At 43.4% G+C, this 24,870-nt stretch overlaps 1 protein-coding gene across 1 annotated transcript in view; it reads left to right on the top strand.

Annotated features, from left to right (window-relative positions):
- Positions 1–22,477, top strand: part of GNAI1 (G protein subunit alpha i1) — a 240,288-nt gene extending 217,811 nt beyond the window's left edge. The window contains exons 5-9 of the mRNA XM_063926950.1: positions 6,780–6,908; positions 12,823–12,952; positions 17,181–17,334; positions 19,521–19,726; positions 21,093–22,477. Coding sequence (XP_063783020.1) covers positions 6,780–6,908; positions 12,823–12,952; positions 17,181–17,334; positions 19,521–19,711 — 604 coding nt within the window. The 3' untranslated portion in view covers positions 19,712–19,726; positions 21,093–22,477. The remainder of the gene's footprint in view (positions 1–6,779; positions 6,909–12,822; positions 12,953–17,180; positions 17,335–19,520; positions 19,727–21,092) is intronic.
- Positions 22,478–24,870: the final 2,393 nt, after the last annotated feature.

Raw genomic sequence — 24,870 nt, 5'->3', positions numbered from 1 at the left:
GAGCGGGAGATAAGGACGTCGTGAAGGGGCGGAACCTATCTCCTCAGCACACAAGCGCCATTTTCCCTTACAGCTCCGCTGGAAGGACGGCTCCCTGACTCTCCCCTGCAGACTTGCTACAGAATCAGGGTAAAAAAGAGAAGGGGGGGCACTATTGGCAGCTAAAAATTATATAAACAGCAGCTATAAGGGAATAACACTTATATAAGGTTATCCCTGTGTATATATATATATAGCGCTTGGTGTGTGCTGGCAGACTCTCCCTCTGTCTCTCCAAAGGGCTTGTGGGGTCCTGTCCTCTATCAGAGCATTCCCGGTGTGTGTGCTGTGTGTCGGTACGTGTGTGTCGACATGTATGAGGAGGAAAATGATGTGGAGGCGGAGCAATTGCCTGGGTTAGTGATGTCACCCCCTAGGGTGTCGACACCTGACTGGATGATCGTATTTAAAGAATTAAGTGATAATGTCAGCACTTTGCAAAAAACGGTTGATGACATGAGACAGCCGGCAAATCAATTAGTGCCTGTCCAGGCGTCTCAGACACAGTCAGGGGCCCTAAAACGCCCGTTACCTCAGTGGGTCGACACAGACCCAGACACAGATACTGAGTCTAGTGTTGACGGTGAGGAGACAAACGTAATGTCCAGTAGGGCCACACGTTACATGATCACGGCAATGAAGGAGGCATTGAACATTTCTGACACTACAAGTACCACAAAGAAGGGTATTATGTGGGGTGTGAAAAAACTACCAATAGTTTTCCCTGAGTCAGATGAGTTAAATGAGGTGTGTGATAAAGCGTGGGTTTCCCCCGACAAAAAACTGCTAATTTCTAAAAAATTACTGGCACTATATCCTTTCCCGTCAGAGGTTAGGACGCGTTGGGAAACACCCCCTAGGGTAGATAAGGCGCTCACACGTTTATCTAAACAAGTAGCGTTACCATCTCCTGATACGGCCACCCTCAAGGAACCAGCAGATAGAAGGCTGGAAAATATTCTTAAAAGTATATACACACATACTGGTGTTATACTGCGACCAGCAATCGCTTCAGCCTGGATGTGCAGTGCTGGAGTCGCGTGGTCGGATTCCCTGACTGAAAATATTGATACCCTGGATAGGGACAATATACTGCTAACTATAGAGCATTTGAAGGATGCATTACTATATATGCGTGATGCACAGAGGGATATCTGCACCCTGGCATCAAGAGTAAGTGCTATGTCCATTTCTGCCAGAAGAGCGTTTCGGACGCGACAGTGGTCAGGCGATGCGGATTCAAAACGACATATGGAAGTATTGCCGTATAAAGGGGAGGAGTTATTTGGGGCTGGTCTATCGGACCTGGTGGCCACGGCAACGGCTGGAAAATCCACCTTTTTACCCCAGGTCACTTCACATCAGCAGAAAAAGACACCGTCTTTTCAAACTCAGTCCTTTCGTTCCCATAAGTACAAGCGAGCTAAAGGCCATTCCTTCCTGCCCCGGGGCAGAGGAAGGGGAAAAAGACTGCACCATGCAGCCGCTTCCCAGGAGCAGAAGCCCTCCCCTACTTCTGCCAAGTCTTCAGCATGACGCTGGGGCTTTACAAGCAGACTCAGACATGGTGGGGGCCCGTCTCAAGAATTTCAACGCGCAGTGGGCTCACTCGCAAGTGGACCCCTGGATTCTACAGGTAGTATCGCAGGGGTACAAACTGGAATTCGAGGCGTTTCCCCCTCGCCGGTTCCTGAAGTCTGCTCTACCAAAGTCTCCCTCCGACAGGGAGGCAGTTTTGGAAGCCATTCACAAGCTGTATTCCCAGCAGGTGATAATCAAGGTACCCCTCCTACAACAGGGAAAGGGGTATTATTCCACGCTGTTTGTGGTACCGAAGCCGGACGGCTCGGTGAGACCAATTTAAAATCTGAAATCCTTGAACACTTACATAAAGAGGTTCAAATTCAAGATGGAATCACTCAGAGCGGTGATAGCAAACCTGGAAGAAGGGGACTATATGGTGTCTCTGGACATCAAGGATGCTTATCTCCACGTCCCAATCTACCCGTCTCACCAAGGGTACCTCAGGTTTGTAGTACAAAACTGTCATTATCAGTTTCAGACGCTGCCGTTTGGGTTGTCCACGGCACCTCGGGTCTTTACCAAGGTAATGGCCGAAATGATGATTCTTCTTCGAAGAAAAGGCATCTTAATTATCCCTTACTTGGACGATCTCCTGATAAGGGCAAGGTCCAGGGAACAGTTAGAAGTCGGAGTAGCACTATCTCAGGTAGTGTTACGTCAGCACGGGTGGATCCTAAATATTCCAAAATCGCAGCTGATTCCTACGACACGTCTACTGTTCCTAGGAATGATTCTGGACACAGTCCAGAAAAAGGTGTTTCTCCCGGAGGAGAAGGCCAGGGAGTTATCCGAGCTAGTCAGGAACCTCCTAAAACCAGGCCAGGTGTCAGTGCATCAGTGCACGAGGGTCCTGGGAAAAATGGTGGCTTCTTACGAAGCGATTCCATTCGGAAGATTCCATGCAAGAACTTTTCAGTGGGATCTGCTGGACAAATGGTCCGGATCGCATCTTTAGATGCATCAGCGGATAACCCTGTCGCCAAAGACAAGGGTGTCTCTTCTGTGGTGGCTGCAGAGTGCTCATCTACTAGAGGGCCGCAGATTTGGCATTCAGGATTGGATGCTGGTGACCACGGATGCAAGCCTGAGAGGCTGGGGAGCAGTCACACAGGGAAGAAATTTCCAGGGCTTGTGGTCAAGCATGGAAGCATCTCTTCATATAAACATTCTGGAACTAAGGGCCATTTACAATGCCCTAAGTCACAGAAGTCTTCCACCTGATAGTAAACCGTTGGGAAGAACCAAAGGTGGACATGATGGCGTCCCGTCTAAAAAAAAAAAACTAGACAGATATTGCGCCAGGTCAAGGGACCCTCAGGCAATAGCGGTGGACGCCCTGGTAACGCCGTGGGTGTACCAGTCAGTGTATGTGTTCCCTCCTCTGCCTCTCATACCAAAGGTACTGAGAATCATAAGAAGGAGAGGAGTAAGAACTATACTCGTGGCTCCGGATTGGCCAAGAAGGACTTGGTACCCGGAACTTCAAGAGATGCTCACGGACGAACCGTGGCCTCTACCTCTGAGAGAGGACCTGCTCCAGCAGGGGCCTTGTCTGTTCCAAGACTTACCGCAGCTGCGTTTGACGGCATGGCGGTTGAACGCCGGATCCTGAGGGAAAAAGGCATTCCAGATGAAGTCATCCCTACCCTGGTCAAGGCCAGGAAGGACGTAACCGCAAAACATTATCACCGCATTTGGCGAAAATATGTTGCGTGGTGTGAGGCCAAGAAGGCCCCTACAGAGGAATTTCAACTGGGTTGTTTCCTCCATTTCCTGCAAACAGGACTATCTATGGGCCTAAAATTAGGGTCCATTAAGGTTCAAATTTCGGCCCTGTCGATTTTCTTCCAGAAAGAACTGGCTTCAATGCCTGAAGTTCAGACATTTGTAAAAGGGGTACTGCATATACAGCCTCCTTTTGTGCCTCCAGTGGCACCTTGGGATCTCAATGTTGTGTTGAGTTTTCTAAAGTCACATTGGTTTGAACCACTCACCACTGTGGACTTAAAATATCTCACATGGAAGGTGACGATGCTGTTAGCCCTGGCTTCAGCCAGGCGTGTGTCAGAATTGGCGGCTTTATCATATAAAAGTCCTTACTTAATTTTTCATTCTGACAGGGCAGAATTGAGGACTCGTCCTCAATTTCTACCTAAGGTGGTTTCTGCATTTCACATGAACCAACCTATTGTGGTACCTGCGGCTACTAGGGACTTGGAGGACTCCAAGTTGCTTGACGTTGTCAGGGCCCTGAAAATATATGTTTCCAGGACGGCTGGAGTCAGAAAATCTGACTCGCTGTTTATCCTGTATGCACCCAACAAGCTGGGTGCTCCTGCTTCTAAGCAGACGATTGCTCGTTGGATTTGTAGTACAATTCAGCTTGCACATTCTGTGGCGGGCCTGCCACAGCCAAAATCGGTAAAAGCCCATTCCACAAGGAAAGTGGGCTCATCTTGGGCGGCTGCCCGAGGGGTCTCGGCTTTACAACTTTGCCGAGCAGCTACTTGGTCAGGGGCAAACACGTTTGCAAAATTCTACAAATTTGATACCCTGGCTGAGGAGGACCTGGAGTTCTCTCATTCGGTGCTGCAGAGTCATCCGCACTCTCCCGCCCGTTTGGGAGCTTTGGTATAATCCCCATGGTCCTTACGGAGTCCCAGCATCCACTAGGACGTCAGAGAAAATAAGATTTTACTTACCGATAAATCTATTTCTCGTAGTCCGTAGTGGATGCTGGGCGCCCATCCCAAGTGCGGATTGTCTGCAATACTTGTATATAGTTATTGTTACAAAAATTCGGGTTATTATTGTTGTGAGCCATCTTTTCAGAGGCTCCTTTTCGTTTTATCATACTGTTAACTGGGTTCAGATCACAAGTTGTACGGTGTGATTGGTGTGGCTGGTATGAGTCTTACCCGGGATTCAATATCCTTCCTTATTATGTACGCTCGTCCGGGCACAGTATCCTAACTGAGGCTTGGAGGAGGGTCATAGGGGGAGGAGCCAGTGCACACCACCTGATTCTAAAGCTTTTATTCTTGTGCCCTGTCTCCTGCGGAGCCGCTATTCCCCATGGTCCTTACGGAGTCCCAGCATCCACTACGGACTACGAGAAATAGATTTATCGGTAAGTAAAATCTTATTTTTATTCTATTATCTTGTGATTCTATCATTCAGCTGTACAGTACTTAATGGTTTGCACTGTAATGGGCTGTTTGTTATTTTAATTATATTTCTATTTAACGGAGAATTTCAGTATCAATCAATTGGTTTCAATTTAATATATATGGCCAAAATAAGCATATTTTGTTAATACAACATGATACCTTGGGAAATACAGCAGAGCCTGTCCTCATTTTGTTTTTGTGTGTAACAAACACTATGCCTCCCTTTAATTGCTGCAGCATAAAGGTGCATACACACGGAACGATACAAGAAACAATGTGGACTTTCCCGATCAATTGTAACGACACATTGTTTGCATCATTCTGTGTGTATGAACAATACCGATGGCGATGCGCACACTCGCGAGTCGCTAATGACAACCCCAGATCTTTTGAACACACAAAAAGATCTGGGGCTGTCGTTAGTGATTGCTCCCTCTCCCCTGTCCTCCCCCTGTCCAATGTGTTGTTCAGTGACCCATCGTTTCCTGTGTACCCACCTTAAGTGTGTGCTCTATAAAAATTGTTAATTAATTATCCTGACTACTGCTGATAGCTTTCAGCACTGCTCAGACCTCTGTGCAGTGATCTAAAACAGTGGATCTGCAGCATTCCTGGACAACCTGCAACTTGCCAGGTATTGTGAACTGACAAGCTCCAACATGCTCTGCAAGATAACGGATAGCTGACAGGGACTAGCACATAAAGGTTCTGAACACCTTAATTCCAAAGAATTGCCTATACCTAATCTACAACTTTTCAGCAGAGATTCTGCCTAAGAGAACTCCTGCTATGGGGACAGCCAAGCAGTGCTGCAAGTGATTACCAGATGTTTCAGCGATATGGAAATACTTTGATCCTTCTAAATATAGCATATCGCGTAGTCTCCAGGAGAAGAAACAGCCACCAAAATACTTTAGACATAATAGAAAGCGTCTTAGTAAACGTTGTTTATGGAATATAGACCTGTTATGTGCATTAACAAAAATACAGAATTTGTGACATAATGATCAATTGCTCATACAGTCATTAATATCATAGTGCATTGTACATTAAATGTGATTCCTATGTAGCGAATGTCTATACCTGCATCTCCTCTCGCTCATCAGGCTGCCTGCTCCTTTGCTTCCTTACATCTCAGCTGTATTGTAACTGATATCCCTTTCAGGCCACTAAAGCTGAGTCGCATCAAGGATTTGTACACTGGTCCTTTCCGGGTGCAACCCATCTTAGACACCTTTCAGACGTGCGGCCTGACCCGGCTTATTACCAGGTTGGTGAAGTCACCACTGATGCTTCCCGAGGCGATGCTTGGAGATGAGATGATCTCCAAGCGCCACCTCTTCCTATTCAGTGAATGGGTGCACGACCCGGTTTACCCAATCACCCTGCACCGCAAGCCGGGTTGAACAGGTGTTCAACCCTGCCCGCTACCAGAGTTCGAATACCGGGTCGCTCGACCTGGATTATTTCATCTGGTCAGTTTTAAACTCACGTGCAGTAACCTATGTTATTGCTGGCGGTCTGAAAGGGGTATAAGTTACATAAAAGTACAAATTTATAACCGTATACAGATAAGTGTTTAATCATTACTGCCTCGCAGCACTAAGGTCATGGGTTCATTTCCCACCATGAACCTAACTGTGTGGAGTTTGTATATTCTCCTCGTGTGGCTCCCGACATAATTAACCTTCGCATGTGTGTGGTTAATGTCCAAATATTCTCTGTAAAGCACTGTGGAATGTGTGCGCGCTATGTAAGTAGCTGGTAATAATAAGTGTCTAAAGTATCTCATATCAGGCCATTATTCCGAGTGCCAGTAGTTTAGGTTGGTTAGGCCTTCATAATGAAATGGCACTGTAATTAAAACACTTGCTGTGTGTTACTATAATAGTGTGCCATAACAATTTGTAAATATCCCAAGAGCAGCAGTAGAAATTTGGTGTACTATAAAATCAGATGTAATCTTTTTGGTCCCTTTATTTTCAGTTACCTCAATGATCTGGACAGGATAGCGCAGAACAGTTACATCCCTACTCAGCAGGATGTCCTCAGGACTAGAGTGAAAACTACCGGCATAGTGGAAACACATTTTACTTTCAAAGACCTTCATTTCAAGTAAGTCTGTTTTGTGCTTTAATCATGGATTTTATTGTGTATAATGTAAATTGTTCAAAGTGATATAGCATGCTTAGAAAACTCTCGGGATCTGCTCTGTTTGGATCCGTTGTGTTTTGTCTGTGGGCACGGGCTGGGGACCATTAGGCTTTAGATAGGGCCGAAGTGAGTATAGCATGGAGCACTAATGAAGCTACTTGCTGTAGTTGACTCTAGGACTGAGGCAAGACAGATAACCGGTCTTGAACCGACGATGAGCTGGAACTGGATTGACAGTACCAGATTTCTGGCCTGGGATACCGCAGCTATCTGGATCATCTGTAAGCGGAGTACTGGACTGGAATGGGACCGGATAGCTGGAACAGTTGAGGACTGAACTAGACTGTGCCGGATAGCTGAGGACTGAACTGGACTGCGCCAGATACTGGGACATCTGAGGACTGGACCATACTGTGCCGGATAACTGGAACAGCTGAGGACTGAGAACCGGAATTTCAGCTTAAATGATAGCTGCACTAGTATGCACTTGATACAGTGTGTAGCGCTGTGAAACTCAGGTAGTACAGGACACAGTGATAACTGTTAAACTTTGCTCTGGCTGGCGATAGCTGAGCCTGGAGAGGACTAGAGAAGTCACAGGATAGTTGTTGCTGGAGTTCTTGCTGATGGAATAGAGTAAATGTGCACACAGCCGCATAAGATTGCTCGCTGGGAATTCAAGGGTTAACAGCAAAACCGGAATTCCGGATCTGTGCCGCAAACTTGGAATGTACTGCAGCAGCCCTTGTTAGTTGATCTGTTTTAGCATAGTGTAATCAGGATTATTCATGCTGCAAGCTCAGAGTAACATACCAATGGACAATCAGCCTGGAAGGAGGCTCAGCAATTACAGTAGTAACACAGATTCTTGTTTAAACTGCAGGTACAGCAATTTGGAAATGTAATATGCTCAGCAGATTACTAGAGGCTGAGAATAATGTGAGAAGTCTGTAAACAAACACTGTAGCAGAAGCTAAGTGGGACGTTGAATCAGCTGGCTTTAGAGTAGAGGATCTCTGTGAATCAGGGTTCTTATGGAAACCAAGCAACTGTAGAACTACACTCTGGATCCAGATATTAATGAGGAGCTTGCAGTAAGCAAGGATAGTGGGATATCTCTCATGGAAGAGTCTTTTTGCTCTAGGATTATACCAGTGTGCTTAATTTAGAGATTTAAGCAAATTGCGAGTTTATGCATATCTCTAATGGTGTGTGATCTGCACGCGTGCAGATGCCGCACTGCTCATGATTGACATGCAGGCGGCAGACATCGTTCTCTAAGTAGTGGGGGGCGTGCCGGCCCCGTTTTCAATGTGTGCTGAGGCCAGTGCCTGCTTTTTCCAATGCAGCTTCACTGGCCCAGGCAGTGAAAACACAGCCCATTCTGAGCAACCTGAGGATAACTCAGAGGACTGATGTTTACGCAGAGGGATCTGATGCTGCATCTTCAGACGAAGCAGCGGATCACAAAAGCTTGCAGTGAGCAGCATCTTTATACTCAACGCCTCCTGCTGCTTTCACAGGTTTAGCACAGCCGCTGCTTACAAAGACAGAATGGCTGTTCTACTGCATTCATCTCTGAATCTGCCCATGTCCCTTTGCACCTTGTAAAACAGCTATACCTTCTTGCCTAAATTACATCAGATGCTTTGTAAAGTGTTCTCAAGTTCTCCCCTTTCTCCAGAAGCGGAGTATTTAATACAGAGAGTATTTATTATCCAAATGTGCACAATAAAATCAAACAGGCCTAGTAGACAGGCAGGTGGGAACCCGCTTAAGAGATTTCAGTCACATATGGCCGACATTATGCCAGGATCTCTGGGTCGAAGATCTTATCACCCAGGGGTACAGGCTGGAGTTTCAGGAACTCCCACCTCACAGATTCTTCAAATCAGGCTTACTAGTTAGTATGACGAAAGTATGACTTTACAGGAAGCAATTCAAAAACTGGTACAGACTCAGGTCATTTGTTCCAGTTCCACCTCATCTGCGCAACAAAAGTTACTATTCCAACCTGTTTGTGGTACCGAAGCCGGACTGTTCGGTAAGACCCATTTTAAACCTCAAGTCACTGAACCCGTACTTGCAGGTGTTCAAATTCAAGATGGAGTCTCTGAGAGCGGTGATCTCGGGTCTGGAGGAGGGCGAATTCCTGGTGTCGCTGGATATCAAGGATGCGTACCTTAATATTCCAATCTGGACGCCTCATCAGGCTGATCTAAGGTTTGCATTACAGGACTACCAGTTCCAGGCCCTGCCATTTGGCCTCTCTACGGCACCGAGGGTGTTCACCAAGGTAATGGCATTGATTATGTTTCTCCTCTGCAAACAGGGAGTGAAGATAATTCCGTACCTGGACGATCTGCTGATAGGCACCATCCAGGGAGAGGTTGTTGGACAACATTGCCCTCTCAACTCATCTACTCCGGGATCACGGGTGGATTCTGAACCTACCAGAATCTCACCCAGAACCAACAGAGGCTTCCGTTCCTGGGGATGATACTAGATACGGAGGCACAGAAGGTATTCCTTCCATTGGAAAAGGCTCTGGTAATCCAGTCGATGGTGCTGGATGTTCTAAAACCAACTCGGATATCTGTGCATCTATGCATTCGCCTTCTGGGGAAGATGGTAGCCGCTTACGAGGCACCGCAGTACGGAAGGTTTCATGCAAGGCCCTTCCAGCTGGATCTGTTGGACAAATGGTCTTGATCGCATCTCCACATGCACCAGAAGATACGTCTGTTGCCAAGAGCAAAGACTTCTCTTCTGTGGTGGCTTCAGACGTCTCACCTGATAGAGGGCCGAAGGTTCGGGATTCAAAATTGGATTCTGCTAACCACAGACGCAAGCCTCAGAGGTTGGGGAGCAGTCACCTAAGGGGAACAGTTCCAAGGAAAATGGTCAAGTCAGGAAACCATTCTCCCAATCAACATTCTGGAACTAATGCCTTCTACAGGCATCACATCATCTTCAAGATCAAGCCATTCAGGTTCTGTCGGACAATGTGGCGGCAGTAACGTACATAAACTGGCAGGGCAGAATGAAGAGCAGAGCATTAATGTCAGAGGTAACAAGGATTCTCCTCTGGGCAGAAAGACACGCGGTGGCATTGTCTGCAATCTTCATTCCAGGAGTGGACAACAGGGAAGCAGACTTCCTCAGCAGACACGACCTCCACCCAGGAGAGTAGGACCTTCACCTGGAGGTGTTCGGGTGCTTGACACGTCAGGGGGGGGGGGGGGGTTCCCTCAAATTGACATGATGGCCTCTCGTCTCAACAAGAAGCTCAAGCGGTATTATTCCAGGTCGAGAGACCCACAGGCTGTGGCGTTGGACGCTCTGGTGACTCCATGGGTTCACCAGATGGTGTATGTGTTTCCACCACTTCCACTGATCCCAAGAATTCTCAAAAGAATAAAAAGAGAAAAGATTCAAGCTATTCTCATTGCTCTGGACTGGCCAGGAAGGGCCTGGTACGCGGATCTACTGGAGATGCTCTTAGAGGACCCGTGGTCTCTACCTCTTCGCGAGGATCTTCTGCAACAAGGGCCATTCGTCTATCAAGACTTACCACGGCTACGTTTGACAGCATAAGAGTTGAGCGTCAAATTCTAGCACGGAAAGGGATCCCGGACAGGGTTATTCCAACTTTGATCCAAACCAGAAAGGGAGTAACGTCTAAACATTACCACCGTATTTGGAAAAATACGTCTCTTGGTGTGAAAACGGGGAATTTCAACTGGGACGTTTTCTCCTTTTTCTGCAGTCGGATGGACGTGGGCCTACGCTTGGGCTCCATAAAAGTCCAGATTTCGGCCTTGTCCATTTTCTTCTGGAAACAATTGGCTTCCCTCCCGGAGTTTTGGATGTTCTTCAAGGGTGTTCTGCACATACAGCTGCCCTTTGTGTCTCCCACGGCACCTTGGGATCTCAACGTGGTGTTGCAGTTTCTACAGTCAGAATGGTTTGAGCCTTTACAGGAGGTTGACGTGAAGTTTCTTATGTGGAAAACAGTGGTGGTGTCCTGCGTTTCATATCAACCAACCTATTGTGCGCTGGATCAGGCTTACTATCCAGCATGCATATTCTACGGCTGGTTTGCTGGTTCCAAAATCTGTACAGGCCCACTCTACTCGGTCGGTGGGTTCTTCCTGAGCGGCTGCCCGGGGTGTCTCGGCTTTACAGCTCTGCCGACAAGCTACTTGGTCAGGTTCGAACACGTTTGCTGAGTTCTACAAGTTTGATACTTTGGCCTCTGAGGACGTTCAGTTTGGTCAATCAGTTCTGCAGGAACCTCAGCACACTCACACCCGGTTTGGGAGCTTTGGTACATCCCCATGGTACTAAATGGACCCCAGTATCCTCTAGGACGTAGGTGAAAATAGGATTTTAATTACCTACCGGTAAATCATTTTCTCGTAGTCCATAGAGGATACTGGGCGCCCACCCAGTGCTTTGTGTTTTCCTGCACGTGTTACTTGTTAAGTACTGTTGTTGGTTCAGCTGCTGCTGTTCCTCATCAAGTTTGGTTAGCATGGCTTTCGTCTTTGTTTTTGTGTGTGCTGGTTCGAATCTCACCACTGTCCTTTAAATTCTCTCAAGTTATGTTCGTCGGGCACAGTTTCCTAGACTGAGTCTGGTAGGAGGGGCATAGAGGGCGGAGCCAGCGCACACTATCAATTTCTTAAAGTGCCCAAGACTCCTAGTGGACCTGTCTATACCCCATGGTACTAAATGGACCCCAGTATCCTCTATGGACTACGAGAAAAGGATTTACCGGTAGGTAATTAAAATCCTATTATTAACTTTCTCTAATAAACTGGTTGAATATGCCTTCACTGTAATTATTCTTGGTTTCTTTCTTCCTCAGCCGAACATTTTTCCATTTGTAAAGTATGATACTTTTACATTTTATAATATTCATAAGCAGTAGTTTAAAGTCATATAATTGTGCGCGTGTGTATATATATATATATATATATATATATGTATGTATGTTTGTGTGTGTGTGTGTGTGTGTGTGTGTATGTATATATATGTATATATATATATATATATATATATATATATATATATATCTAGCAGTACTGCTACCTTAGTCATAGTTGCTATGTTGATATTGTGATTAAAATATAGTATATCATTTTGAAGTGGGCATTATATGACCAAGTGTAATCATTAAAACTTACCATAAATAGAAATCTAATTGGCATTATAGTTTTATTTTGTTTTACTCTTTTTAGGTTTCCATGGCGGCATCTATTTTGCCTTGAAATTCTTAATTTGCCTCTCCCTGCTAATTTACGTATAATGCCACTAACTTTACAAAATCGATAACAAATGGTACATTTCTTAATATAATCAGGTTTTTTTTATGTTTATTCGTATGTCCACTTTAAAATTAGATTCCTTTTAGTGATAAATGCTCCCTAATTGTACAATTTAAGAATCTGTTTTTGGTTCAATGTCCTGACTAAAACTTGTTGTCAAAAGGTTACTCGCCTAGGATTACCTGATGCCTTACTCCTCTGCTTGCCCATGCTTGGGGCATAATGCCAGTGGACAATGTGCTACCTGTTTTGGGATAATATAAAAGGCCCGATCAGTAGGAGCAAAAAGAGAATCCTGTGATGTCTGCTGCACACTCCTTGCTCCTGCTGACTCAGTCCCCAGAAAGTAATCTTTGAAAACTGTGTGTTTTAGCTTGGATATTCCAAACTGTCTTATCCTTTTTAATGTCTACATAGATAGTATAAAATCATTATGTATTGATACTTAATTTGATTTAGGGCTTTAGCTTGGAAGCAAAAACATTTATCGGGTTCATTTTGAAGGTACATTGCTGATAATTTTTCCTTTCATTACTCTTCAGGATGTTTGATGTTGGCGGTCAAAGATCTGAAAGGAAAAAGTGGATTCATTGCTTCGAGGGAGTTACTGCAATCATTTTCTGTGTGGCATTGAGTGATTACGATTTGGTTCTAGCTGAAGATGAAGAAATGGTAAGTATGAAGGTTAAACAGGGCAGGTTGCTATCTATAAAGATACAGATTTGTTTGCTATAGCTTATATTTCTATGCTTCACCTTCAGATATTTCTGATTAATGTTACTGTTATCTTTGTGTGTTTGATGTTATTAATGGTGATTTGTTAAATACCGATTTATGTGCTTTACCACTGGTCATATCTAATATAATATATAATTTAAAATGCCGTCGGTTGAGGCAGATGTTCTCGAACACGGATCTCAAGGCTCCTCAATGGTTCAGGTTTTTAGGTATATCCATGGCTCAGCACAGATGGTTAGATCTAACTGAGGTGCTAATTAAGTCACCTGTGGCCAAGCATGGATACACTTAAAACCTGGACTGTTGTGGAGCCTTGAGGACTGTGTTTGAGAACCTCTGGTTTAAGGGATAACAAGCTTTATCCTTTCTGTTTGTACACAGGACTGAGGCTAGGAAAAAAAGGCAATTAGTGTGAGCTTGCATATCTAGCAAAGCTAAATGATACATTTTACTAGTTACGTTACTAATTTTACTGGAGTTCTTACTGGTTTTGTTGGTGAACTGCAACTGCACAGCAATTAGTCCACCCGGGTCTGGTTTAGTCAACCTGGGTTATTCCTGGGACTTGCAACCCACATCAGTGCCCCAACATATGTGTGAAAGAAATGACCCCAGCTCATGCCTAAAATAAATTAATTGGCAGGGGACAGTAGCGCTTGGAGGTGAGATCATCTCCAAGTGCCCACTGTAAACCGGAATACTTGGGAATAACCTGGGTTGTCACCAATCTGTGAATTGGGGGTAAGCACAGATAAACCACCAGCTTTCAACCTCTAGTCAGTGTCCTGGGTCCGAGCCGGGTTAAAGCTGAAGTTTAAATCTGAAAGGGGCACTATTAATAGCCACTGCTTTTCATGAAGTTTAACATGAAATAAAATTTCACTGATTTAGGAGGAAGCTTAGTATGTTCTAAGTCCAAGAAAAAAACAATTATGCAACTTGGCAGTTCCACTGAAGCTTGGACGTCTGTTAGTTGTTAAAGCTGCAGTCTGAAACTGGTATTATAGTTGAGCGGCTTCTTGTGACTTTATTCCCATTTATTAGTTGATCCCTTTGTAGAATTGATTCTTTCCCTTACATGGTGCCAGGAGTGTAATAAGTATATGAACTTATGTTAAGGATTTAATAACTGTGAGAAACAGGTATGGTTTAGCTTTTTATGTTTTAAATTACATAACTGTTGTAGATTGTAGTCCAAAGTAAAAAGATTTAAAATCTTAGATATGTGTAATCTCTATCCATATTGCTTTAAATTTACAGTATTTTGCTTTCCCCATTACATTCAGTTACACCTCCAATTTCAAATTGTTCTAAAGTTTATGATTGCCTATAATTGTTCTTAATGCATGTTAAACATCAAACATGACTATTTAAGAAACAGGGATTGTCATGCACCTGTAAGAACTAGTTATTGTTCTCTGCAATTTAGTTGACATTATGGTCTGGATACAGATGTGTCCTCTTGTAACTTTGCTCCATGTGCTACAAGCCGCGTTACACACAACGCCTGAGTGCCGTGTGACTAGGTAGCGCTGAGCTCAATGTAATGCAATATGATGCACAAGCAGCTTCTGCTGATTAAAATGATATGCAGCATGCCTATATTCTGTGTGTGACTGCGACTGTATTTGCATACAAAATGCTATGCTTAAATGTATGCATAAATGTAACGTTTCATTTTGGATGCATTTAGAGCTGCTATTCCACACAGTATATAGGCATGCCACATATCATTTTAATCAGCAGAAGCTGCTTGTGCGTTTTAATACATTACATTGTGTCTAATACGCATTTTCTCAGCAAAGTATGGTAAAAAAGACGCTCTGCTCTACAGAGTTCCACCACGGCATGGCTCAACTTGAAGGGCTGCTTAGCATGACTGCAGTAAGGCTGTAAGAGGACACATCTGTATAATATGGGATCCGTTCAGGATACCAGCCTTTGCAATCCCTGCAGTTAAACCGACACTACTGGGAATGCCGACGCAGGGTTTGGCTGTTGGAAGGAGGGGGGTAAGGGGAAAGGGTACACATACTTACCCGGCCCCTGTCAGGATTCTCTGCAGCGGGATGCCAGGGTCGGTCGTATGACTGTAGTTAAATCGTATGTACGCCTATAATACAATGCTGCAATTAACTTCTGATATTTGTAATTGGTAAGTTGTGCAATATTGCAAAGGGATTCAGTATGTTTTACCGGTGGGTGGGATGCCGGCTGTCAATATCCCAACAACAGCATCACGCCCATCAAAATGTTGACAGCAGGGCGAGCGCTAATAGTCCCTTTGCAGGCTCGGTGTGCTCATCACTCTGCGAGCTCGGTGGCTCGCTGCACTTGCCACAGGATGTACACCGACTCTATGGGTGTCGTGGACACCCACAAGTGGGAATAGCCCTGATGCACAGGGATTCCGGCTGGTGGCATTGGCGGCTGCCGGGATTCCGGCATTAGTATCCTGACCGCCGGGATCCCGACAGCTGGCAAATTAAACGGATCCCATTGCAAAGAATTCATCTAGATTTGTTACTTTGAATTCTTTTTTTCACCTTCAATAAAACACACATTTTCCACATAATTCTTATTTAGTACTGTTTATACTCTTGGAAGTCACAATGTTTATTATTTAGCTGTAACGGGATAGTTTTAGGTTAAAATATTGTCTAATCATGTTTAAATCTCTGCATATTATATGACTGTAACTACTATCTTGGCTGTGTGTAAATACTGTACTTAGTTTTGTATGTTTATGGTTAAAATAGAATATATTCTTTGAGTATTTTAAGCATTGCTTAAAAAGTTTTTTTTTTTTTTTTTTTTTATTCTTGATTGTAATTGCCAAGTCCATCAAATAGAATGTTGAAGTAAACTTTGTTTACAGGGCCTAATTCAGAGTTGATCGTAGCAGCAAATTTGTTAGCAGTTGGGCAAATCCATGTGCACTGCAAGGGGGGGCAGATATAACATGTGCAGAGAGTTAGATTTGGGTGGGGTGTGTTCAAACTGAAATCTAAATTGCAGTGTAATAAAAAGCAGCCAATATTTACCCTGCACAGAAACAAAATAACCCACCCAAATCTAACACACTTTGCAAATGTTATATCTGCCCCACCTGCAGTGCACATGGTTTTTGCCCATTAGCTAACAAATTTCCTGCTGCGATCAGATCTGAATTAGGCCCTTAGTGTTGTCAGATGTATTATACATTGCTTTACTTTAGCATTAGGTCACTCTCTAAATGAATAACTGCCCATTTTTAGGAATTCCATATGTATCTTAACAATGCTAAGCACTGTGGGATATATAAGGCACAGATTTTTTGAAAATTGCATATGGTTTACCGATTTAAGTACAAAACCAGTTCATTTTTGCATTAATTATTATTGCCATTTTAAATCACATGGGCAGGACTGGCGCTTATTAAATATATTCATATTGGATGTTTTATGAATAACATTTTTATACTTATAACTGTTAATGTTTGACCTATTGAGCAAATGGAGAACATTACATGTATGTATAAGTGTAAATATGAAAAGCAGGTTAGGTCTGGACCTGTAACATAGTTGGTCTTTTAGTGTCTCTGTATTATCAGTTTATCTGTGTTATATATTTCTGCGCAAATTGTTATCAAAGCAAAATCTGAAAGTACTACTTGTTTAATGGGAGCGGTAATTTGTCCCCAGGGTATCATTGGTTGAAATGATGTGGCATTTGCAAACCATTGTTAGGATCTGTAAGATTGTATAACATTCTAGAAATTGTCTGACTTATAGGCCCTACACACATGCCGATATCACTGCACGATATGAACGATCTCGTTCATTAATGAACGAGATAACGTTCATATCGTGCAGTGTGGAGTCACCAGCGATGAACGATGCGCGGCCCCGCGCTCGTTCATCGCTGGTGACATGTCGGCTGTGCATGCAGGCCAATATGGACGAGATCGTCCATATTTGCCTGCACGTCTATGGAGCTAGGTGACGGGGGGGGGGGGAGTGAAGAAACTTCACTCCCCTCGTCACTGCCCCCCCGCCGCCGGGTCGCCAGTCGGCCGTATCGCCGTCGGGCACCTCGGCGGCACATCGCCTAATGTGTAGGGCCCATTATTTTCTGGCCAGTGAAATAAACTACAATTCTAATATGTCTTTTTCCTCCTTAGAACCGAATGCATGAAAGCATGAAGTTATTTGACAGCATCTGCAATAACAAGTGGTTTACAGATACTTCTATTATACTTTTTCTCAATAAAAAAGATCTGTTTGAGGAAAAAATAAAGAGGAGTCCTCTAACAATTTGTTATCCGGAATATGCAGGTAGGGTTTCAGATATACTATACATATTATTGGTAGCTCTCATAGGCCATTACATGTGGCCATTGTATGACAAGGCAGTCTGTTACATCCAAAAATATTTGAGGCAGATGGTGTAGATTGGAGCAGTGGTAATCGAATGTGTTTGTTTTTACATAGAGAGAACTTTTTATTTTCTAGCACTAGGGCTTCATTCAAATCTAATTCTCTGTGCACATATTACATCTGACCCTCCTGCAGTGCAGCATGGTTTTGCCAAATTGCTAATTTTATTTGTTTGCTAACAACTTTGAATAACCCCCGTGAATTGTTGACATCTTGGCTGTGTTAGTGAAATGTAGTGAATGGTGAGATGAAGTCATAGTAGTAGTAGTAGTAGTAAGGAACTTATTTACTACAGTTTTATTGAAAGTGGGAACCCAACATCAGAGAATGTGTTGTGGCCCTCCTGCTAGGTGAATGTATGTTATTGGTTGAACCACTGCTTAGTCTTCTAGTGCTTGTGAAATGGTATTTACAAAACATGTAATGTTAGCAAGGCCTGAGAACGGGAAGCGGTTAAAATATTGCGAGTCGTTATTCCAGCTGTCGCAATACCGACACCGGAATCCCGACAGCGGGTGAAATGCTGCTGCCAGAATACCGGCGACACAGGCTTTTCTCCATCTGTGGGTGTTCACGACACCCAAAGAGGGAGAATATAACCTGTAGTCAGCGCAGCAAACCACCGTGCCTGCAACGTGGAGAACGCAGAGAGCCCGCAAGGGGCTTTCTAGCTCTCGCCCCGCTGCCGGCATTCTGTTGCCTGGATCCCTCTGTCGGGATCATGACAGCCAGGATCTCGTCCGCCGGCAAATCGTACCTATCCCCTGAGAACTATTGCCATAAAGTTGTCTTGTACATTTTAATTGAAAAATGTTACAAACTATTGTCCTGATTCAGAGATGTATGTTAACTCGATGTTAATGCACATCTCCAATTGTGTGTGATCTGTGTATGTGCAGATGTCGCACTCCATGTGCAGATCTCATTCTATCCACATCGATCACAGTGCCCTGGATGCTGGCTGACCGGCTTAAAGTGCCCTGAATGCCATAGCTCGATTGACAGATTGCAGCCAATTGGGGGCTGGGGTGGTGACGGGGAGCATTTGACAAAACCGGGTTTGTCAGCCTTGTTTTGTCGGTGTCGCCGGGCCATGGTCTGTGTTTTCCTATGCCGATTGCCTGGCCTCTGAAGCGTGATTACAGCGAACATCCTGAGTATGATGTACACTGGTCACGCAGTTGATCCGATGTGTCCTCAGATGCTGTAGCAGATCAATGTCCTAATAATATTGACATATCTTCAGATAAAGTTTACACTCTGTTTACACCTGCAATAGTAATAGGATGTTTATAGGACTAGGTTATCAAAAAATTGACTACTGTAATTACCTATTAAAGCTTGTTAGGTGTCATCCTTCTTTTACAGTGTTGGGCCTAATTAAGCATGGAACGCACTGCGCGTGCGCACACAGTGAGATGCAGTGGCATCTCACATATGCGAACACCTTTGCCTGATTATCAAGCAGAGGCATTTGTGGGGCAGGAGGGGGCGTCGGTTAACCTTCTTAGGGCAACGTTGGGGGGAAGGGGGTTGTTGAGCACTGTCTGGACCGTTTGCGGGGCGTTCTGCAGCGGCTGCGTGACATAACATGCAGCCGCTGCAAGCCTAAACATAGCGGCTATCTGTCTTCCTGTGCAGCTAGGAAGCACAGGCAGAGGGCTACCCTTAACATGCAAGCGCTTTGCTACTGAGCAAAGCGTTTGCATGTTGTGGGGGGGGGGGGGGGGGGGTACTTGCCCTGCTCCGGGCATACCCCCGCATGCTAGTGTAAAGAGTTGTGCTGGAGTTGTGCGATTTGTATTTATTTTATTTTTTTGCACACCTACAACCCATGCAAAATTAGGCCCGTTGTGTCCATATCTGCTATTTTCTTTATATACTGAGTTTTGCCAGATGAAAAGAGTGGAGATAAAGGCCCAGTGACCAATTAAGGATTTTATTTTTATGGCGCAGGTATCAAGTATAATTCTTAGGCTAGAAAAAGTGCTAACTCAATACTTCCTCAGACCCTTCACTAAAGAAAAACAAATACCATTTCTTAGTGGATATATTTACCAATTGCTACTGATTTCTTTTTCCAGGTTCAAACACTTACGAAGAAGCTGCTGCATACATTCAGTGTCAGTTTGAAGATCTTAACAAAAGAAAGGACACAAAAGAAATCTATACCCACTTTACATGTGCAACAGACACCAAGAACGTGCAGTTTGTGTTTGATGCAGTGACTGATGTCATCATAAAAAACAATCTCAAAGACTGTGGCCTTTTCTAAACCTGTCATTACATGGTAAGATGTATGATCATACTGCTTTTTAAACTTTGACAAAAATAACCATTTGCACTTTCAACATTTTTAAGATTTTAAGTGCTAATAGAACTAGTGTTCACGCTAGGCTGTTTTAGCAGGGCGCTGCGCCCTGCCCGATTTTTTTTTTTTTTCTGTTTTAAGGGCAAAATCCGCCCTGCCCTTTCTGCGGCACCCTGCTAGAACAGCCGCCCGCTTTCTGCCCTCCCAGCGTGTAAAGATGCCGTGCGCATGCGCACGGCATCCATTCACGCTGTGAGAGAGCTTGGGGGAAGCCCAGCACCTCCGTAGGTGCTGGGCACGCCCCCAACAGTGACACCGCCGGCCGCCCACGCCCCCCGTCTGTGGGCTGAACCACCCACTTTTATTACATGTATTGACCACGCCCCCTATTTTGCGTGACCACGCCCCTTTTTGAAGCTGCACACGCTTGTGCCCCTCACAGTCCGGCGCCCTGCCCTGCCCGGATCCTAGAGTGAACACTATGGAACCATTTGTTTGTGCCATCAGAGTGCTTTTATAGGTTTAAGGACTCCTGAGGGATGCAGTGTTCATGCTGCAATTGTTAGGTCTTGTTAGTTCAGGTGTCACTGACATCTGATCTGCTGTTGTGAAACATAATCCCACCACTTCAGCTTTCTGATCAAGTGTACCCCCATTTATTCAGCATGATTAAGTAAGGCCTCACACTACTTTTCAGTGGATTCGGTATGACACACCGATGGACAGGATGCCGATGGTCAGAATACCCTCCCCTGCCCCATACCTTAACCCTCCCTTCCCCGCTGCCTAAACCTAACACTCCCCACTTGGTGCCTAACCCCTCTCCCCGGTACCTAACCATCCCCTTCCCGTCCCTGCACCCTAAGCCCCATTCTAATGCCTAAACATAACCTTCCACATCCTGCTAAAAGAACATTTGGGATTCCTTGTGTCTGTATTTTGACGCCGGGATTCCGAGCTTCATCTGGATTTTGATGTCGGCATTGTTGTCGGTCGGTATTCCAGGATCGGTCACAATACCTCCCCCTACATCCCGCCCCCTTAGAATCCCAACAGTCTGCATGCCAACTAGTAGGGACTATACCTACACCGAGCCCTCAAGGGGCTTGTTGCGCTCTCCCACACCACCACGACCATCTTGATGCCGAGATCACAGCATCGGCATGGTGACCGCCGGTCACGCATACCCAACCCGTACATAATATACCCAATATATCTGGTAATGTGTACCCAGCTTTATAGTTTGCACAACTGTAGACAGTCTATTTGAGAAACCAATAATATGAATATGTAATGAATGAATCCATTTACTAACAGTAATAATAATAATATCTTTTCTTCATAGATTGCATTTGACTTCAGCCTGTTACAGCGTGATGGCATTTGGAGTGATTTGAGACTCTTAATGAAAGGCGGACCAGTACTGTACTTGCCAGTTTTATTAGCTTTATTTATGTTCATGTCTTGTAAATTTTCAAAAGTAACTGCTTCTAGGCCACACAATGGAGAAGGTATCTTGATTGTATGTATACTGTAATTGTAGGAATGTTATTTGTACAGACATTGAACAGAATATTTTAATAATTTGAACTGTTCTTAAAAAAAAAAAAAAAAATCCTCTTATGAAATGCTAATAGAGGACATTTTTTCTCGCCTGTCTAGGTTATTTAAAAAAGTAATGTATATTTTATTTTCTTCCCTCTTAAGCATGCATGCTGCCTTATTCTGTGTTCTATGATGTCTCCTTGCAAGCCTGTAAGCTGCAAGAAAGCTATATATATATATATATATATATATATATATATATATATAATATATATATATATATATATATATATAATGCACATTATAATTTATGTATTATTGCTCTATAGTATGAAGCCCAATGAGATCTGGACACTTTGCAGTTGCACAAACCTGTGCATGTAACACAGAATCATCCTGTTGGCCTGAGCCTTCACTGTGCATTTTTATTGTGTAATAGTTATATTGCGCATTGCCTTACAGGTGGTGCCAAAATTGCATTTTTTATACATTTTAAAATCAATTAATCTTTTATTTGTAAATAGATTTTTTCCAGTTGTTCGTCCAGACCATTTTTGTGGGCTATTGAAATGCAAACAAACATTTTGATATGGATTACCTTATTCTTGTTGGAACAATCCTGCACTTGGCATGCTGACCATGGCAGTACTTTGTATAGATGAGTCAGTCTGGCATTGATTAAATTCCACACATGCAACATTTGAGTACACCTCAGCCTTTCCATTGAAATGTGCAGCCAGACGACGTTCCATGATATTCCGTTTTAATGTGTGGCTTTGTGATGCTGTCTTTGTAATTGCCTCACTGTTACTTTCTGTCTTACATTGCGATCATTCCTTCATCCTTGTTAACTTTCTGGGCGGTTATGTTATAGCCCCCTTGAAAATAAAAATATTCCTGATTTTTCTTGTGAGATTTTTGTGAAGAGGCAAAGAAAACCCTGCACTTTTTTTTTTTTATTTTTTTTTTAAAGCAGATGCTCTCTAGAAAATCTTTTCCGTATGGTTTGTCATTCTTACCTCACTGTGAGTTGACCAAATCGCTTCACTTTTAAACAAATCCATGAAAGTTGTGTTGCTTCATGATATTTACCTTGACATTCACAAGTACCTTGTGTTGTCCAGAACATGTATAAATTAATTGTACTTGTTACCTTCTTCATTAAAGTTTTTGTATTTCACTATATGGAATGAATTCATGGTGATTAATTATTACTGATGTTACAATGGAATTCTCTGTGCCTTTGAAGATTTTTATTATTATTATTTAAATTAAGTACATGGTAGGCAACATGATATATAACTGTAAAAATATACTGATAAAATGCAAACAATATTGTCATTTTCACTTTGTAATATAATAGGGCACACACGTTGGTTGACTTTATTGATGGGTACTTTGACTTTTCCTGTAAAACTGTGTTGCTAATGAATCCTAATAAACCTTGACATTTTTCAGATTTTAAATATCTTCTGTTAAATGTTTGTTTAGATTCCAGATAGTTTGGTATATTGTATTTGGTCATTTGCATGTTTAATACTGCTATTCAGTTTGCTAAGGGATAATAGACTGAGTTTGTCAGGTAAGTTTCATAAGGTGTAAGCAGTGGCACTGACATAGATAGCTATAGCCGCAAACATCGGTCATTTTGCAAAGTCTGCTAATATGTTAACGGCTGCAAACTGGATTTTACGGATGTTTTTCGGCTCTAAAGTAGAGAGCCCAATAAAATGTTGGATCCAGATGTTTTGCCGATGTTAAGTAAACAACTCTGCCAATGTAATGGAGTCTGATATTGCAAGTTGGACACAAAACAGCTCTAAAACTCTCAAAGAATTTAATGAATTACATTTGCAATAAATAAACACTTTTAACCACTTAACTGACAAATAATTTTCCGGAAAACTGCTCAGAAAATGTCTTTTTTTTATGTGTGAAATAGTTGTAGAATGTGTATTTAACCTTATTCAAAATTTATTTTAGTAAAAAAAAATATTGGTTATAAAACATCGGAACTTCGGTCGCCGACATCGAAACATCGCAACCATTGCTGCTTTCATTTTGAAAGCTGGGACAGCCACCAGGTACACAAGGGTGCTTGGGTCGCTTTACAATTCCCCAGCGGCTGCTATTGTCTGCAGCCGCTGATTGGGGTCCTGCCGTGCTGACTGATCAGCAGTTATCGGCAGCATGGCAAACACTGGAGCAGGGTGCAGGAAGGCAGAGGGACCTTCTGGTCCCTCTGACAGCAGCAGTGGAGGGAAGTTTCTCTTACCTTCCGCTGCAAACACTTTATCTGCCCGACCAGGTCAGATAAGATACTTGCTGGTATGGTCGCATCTGATGCGACTATGCCAGGCAAGTGGTTAAATACATTTTGACACTTAAAAAAACGAACAAACTTTAATCTCTAAATATAGTCCGTGTGGTGGACATGTCATTTTTGCACAGGAGGGATGTATTAGGATGCACAAGCAGCTTATGCTCGTTTTAATGCTATAGAGCATTGCTATATTCTGTGTGTAATTGCGACTGGCGGCATACCAAACAGTGGGACAGATGTATTAACCCGGAGAAGGCGTAAGGAAGTGATAAACCAGTGATAAGTGCAAGGTGATAAACGCACCAGCCAGTTAGCTCCGATATGTAAATTAACAGTTAGGAGCTGAGTTTCTGGTGCGTTTATCACCTTGCACTTATCACTGGTTTAACACTTCCTTATGCCTTCTCTTGGTTAAACATCTGCCCCTCTATTATAGTGTTTGGCTCGAATACACTGTAGCATAACATTTTGTATGCAGATACAGTTTCTATTATACACAATATAGGCATACTGCATATAATTTTAAACGACAGGAGCTGCTTATTCGTCCTATTTGCATTGTTTTGTTTTGGAAGCAAAATTATACGAATGGGACGCACAAGCAGCTCCTGCTGTTTGTTCTAGTCTGTGATACACATTCTGAATTGCAATTTTGATTGTGCTGTCTTGGGGGTCTATTTACGAAGTCTTGGATGGAGATAAAGTACCAGCCAATCACTGTCTAACTGTCATTTTTCAAACACAGCCTGTAACATGGCAGTTAGGAGCTGATTGGCTGGTACTTTATCTCCGTGCACCTTTATCTCCATCTAAGGCTTAGTAAATAGACCCCTTAATTTGCTTTTCTGACAATACATTGCATTAGACCTTTCTAGATTCATAAGTGTATTAGAAGTAGGGGGGGGGTTGTTTATTTTGCTAAAAGCTCCTAATTATATTTTCCTTAACAATTAGCATGCAGATGCGGAGTGATTTGTGGTTTTGGCTAATTATTATGCTGTTGAAGATTGGTCCCTTCGGTCATAGAAGATCACATAGAAACCTGCTCCCAGGAGACCAAATGTTTTCTTACAAGCAGTGAATTAGAGATCTTAAACTGGCATATGTGTGTTCTATATCGTTAATAGCTAACAACCATACACCTAAGCTTACATTTCCTAAAACATATTTCTTTAAAAAAATATATTTCTCTGACGTCCTAGTGGATGCTGGGGACTCCGTCAGGACCATGGGGAATAGCGGCTCCGCAGGAGAC

This window comes from Pseudophryne corroboree, chromosome 6 (assembly GCF_028390025.1).
Source record: "Pseudophryne corroboree isolate aPseCor3 chromosome 6, aPseCor3.hap2, whole genome shotgun sequence".
In the NCBI taxonomy this organism is placed as follows: domain Eukaryota; kingdom Metazoa; phylum Chordata; class Amphibia; order Anura; family Myobatrachidae; genus Pseudophryne; species Pseudophryne corroboree.
The sequence above is the reverse complement of the archived record's forward strand: the minus strand, read 5'-3'. Positions and strand labels throughout refer to the sequence as shown.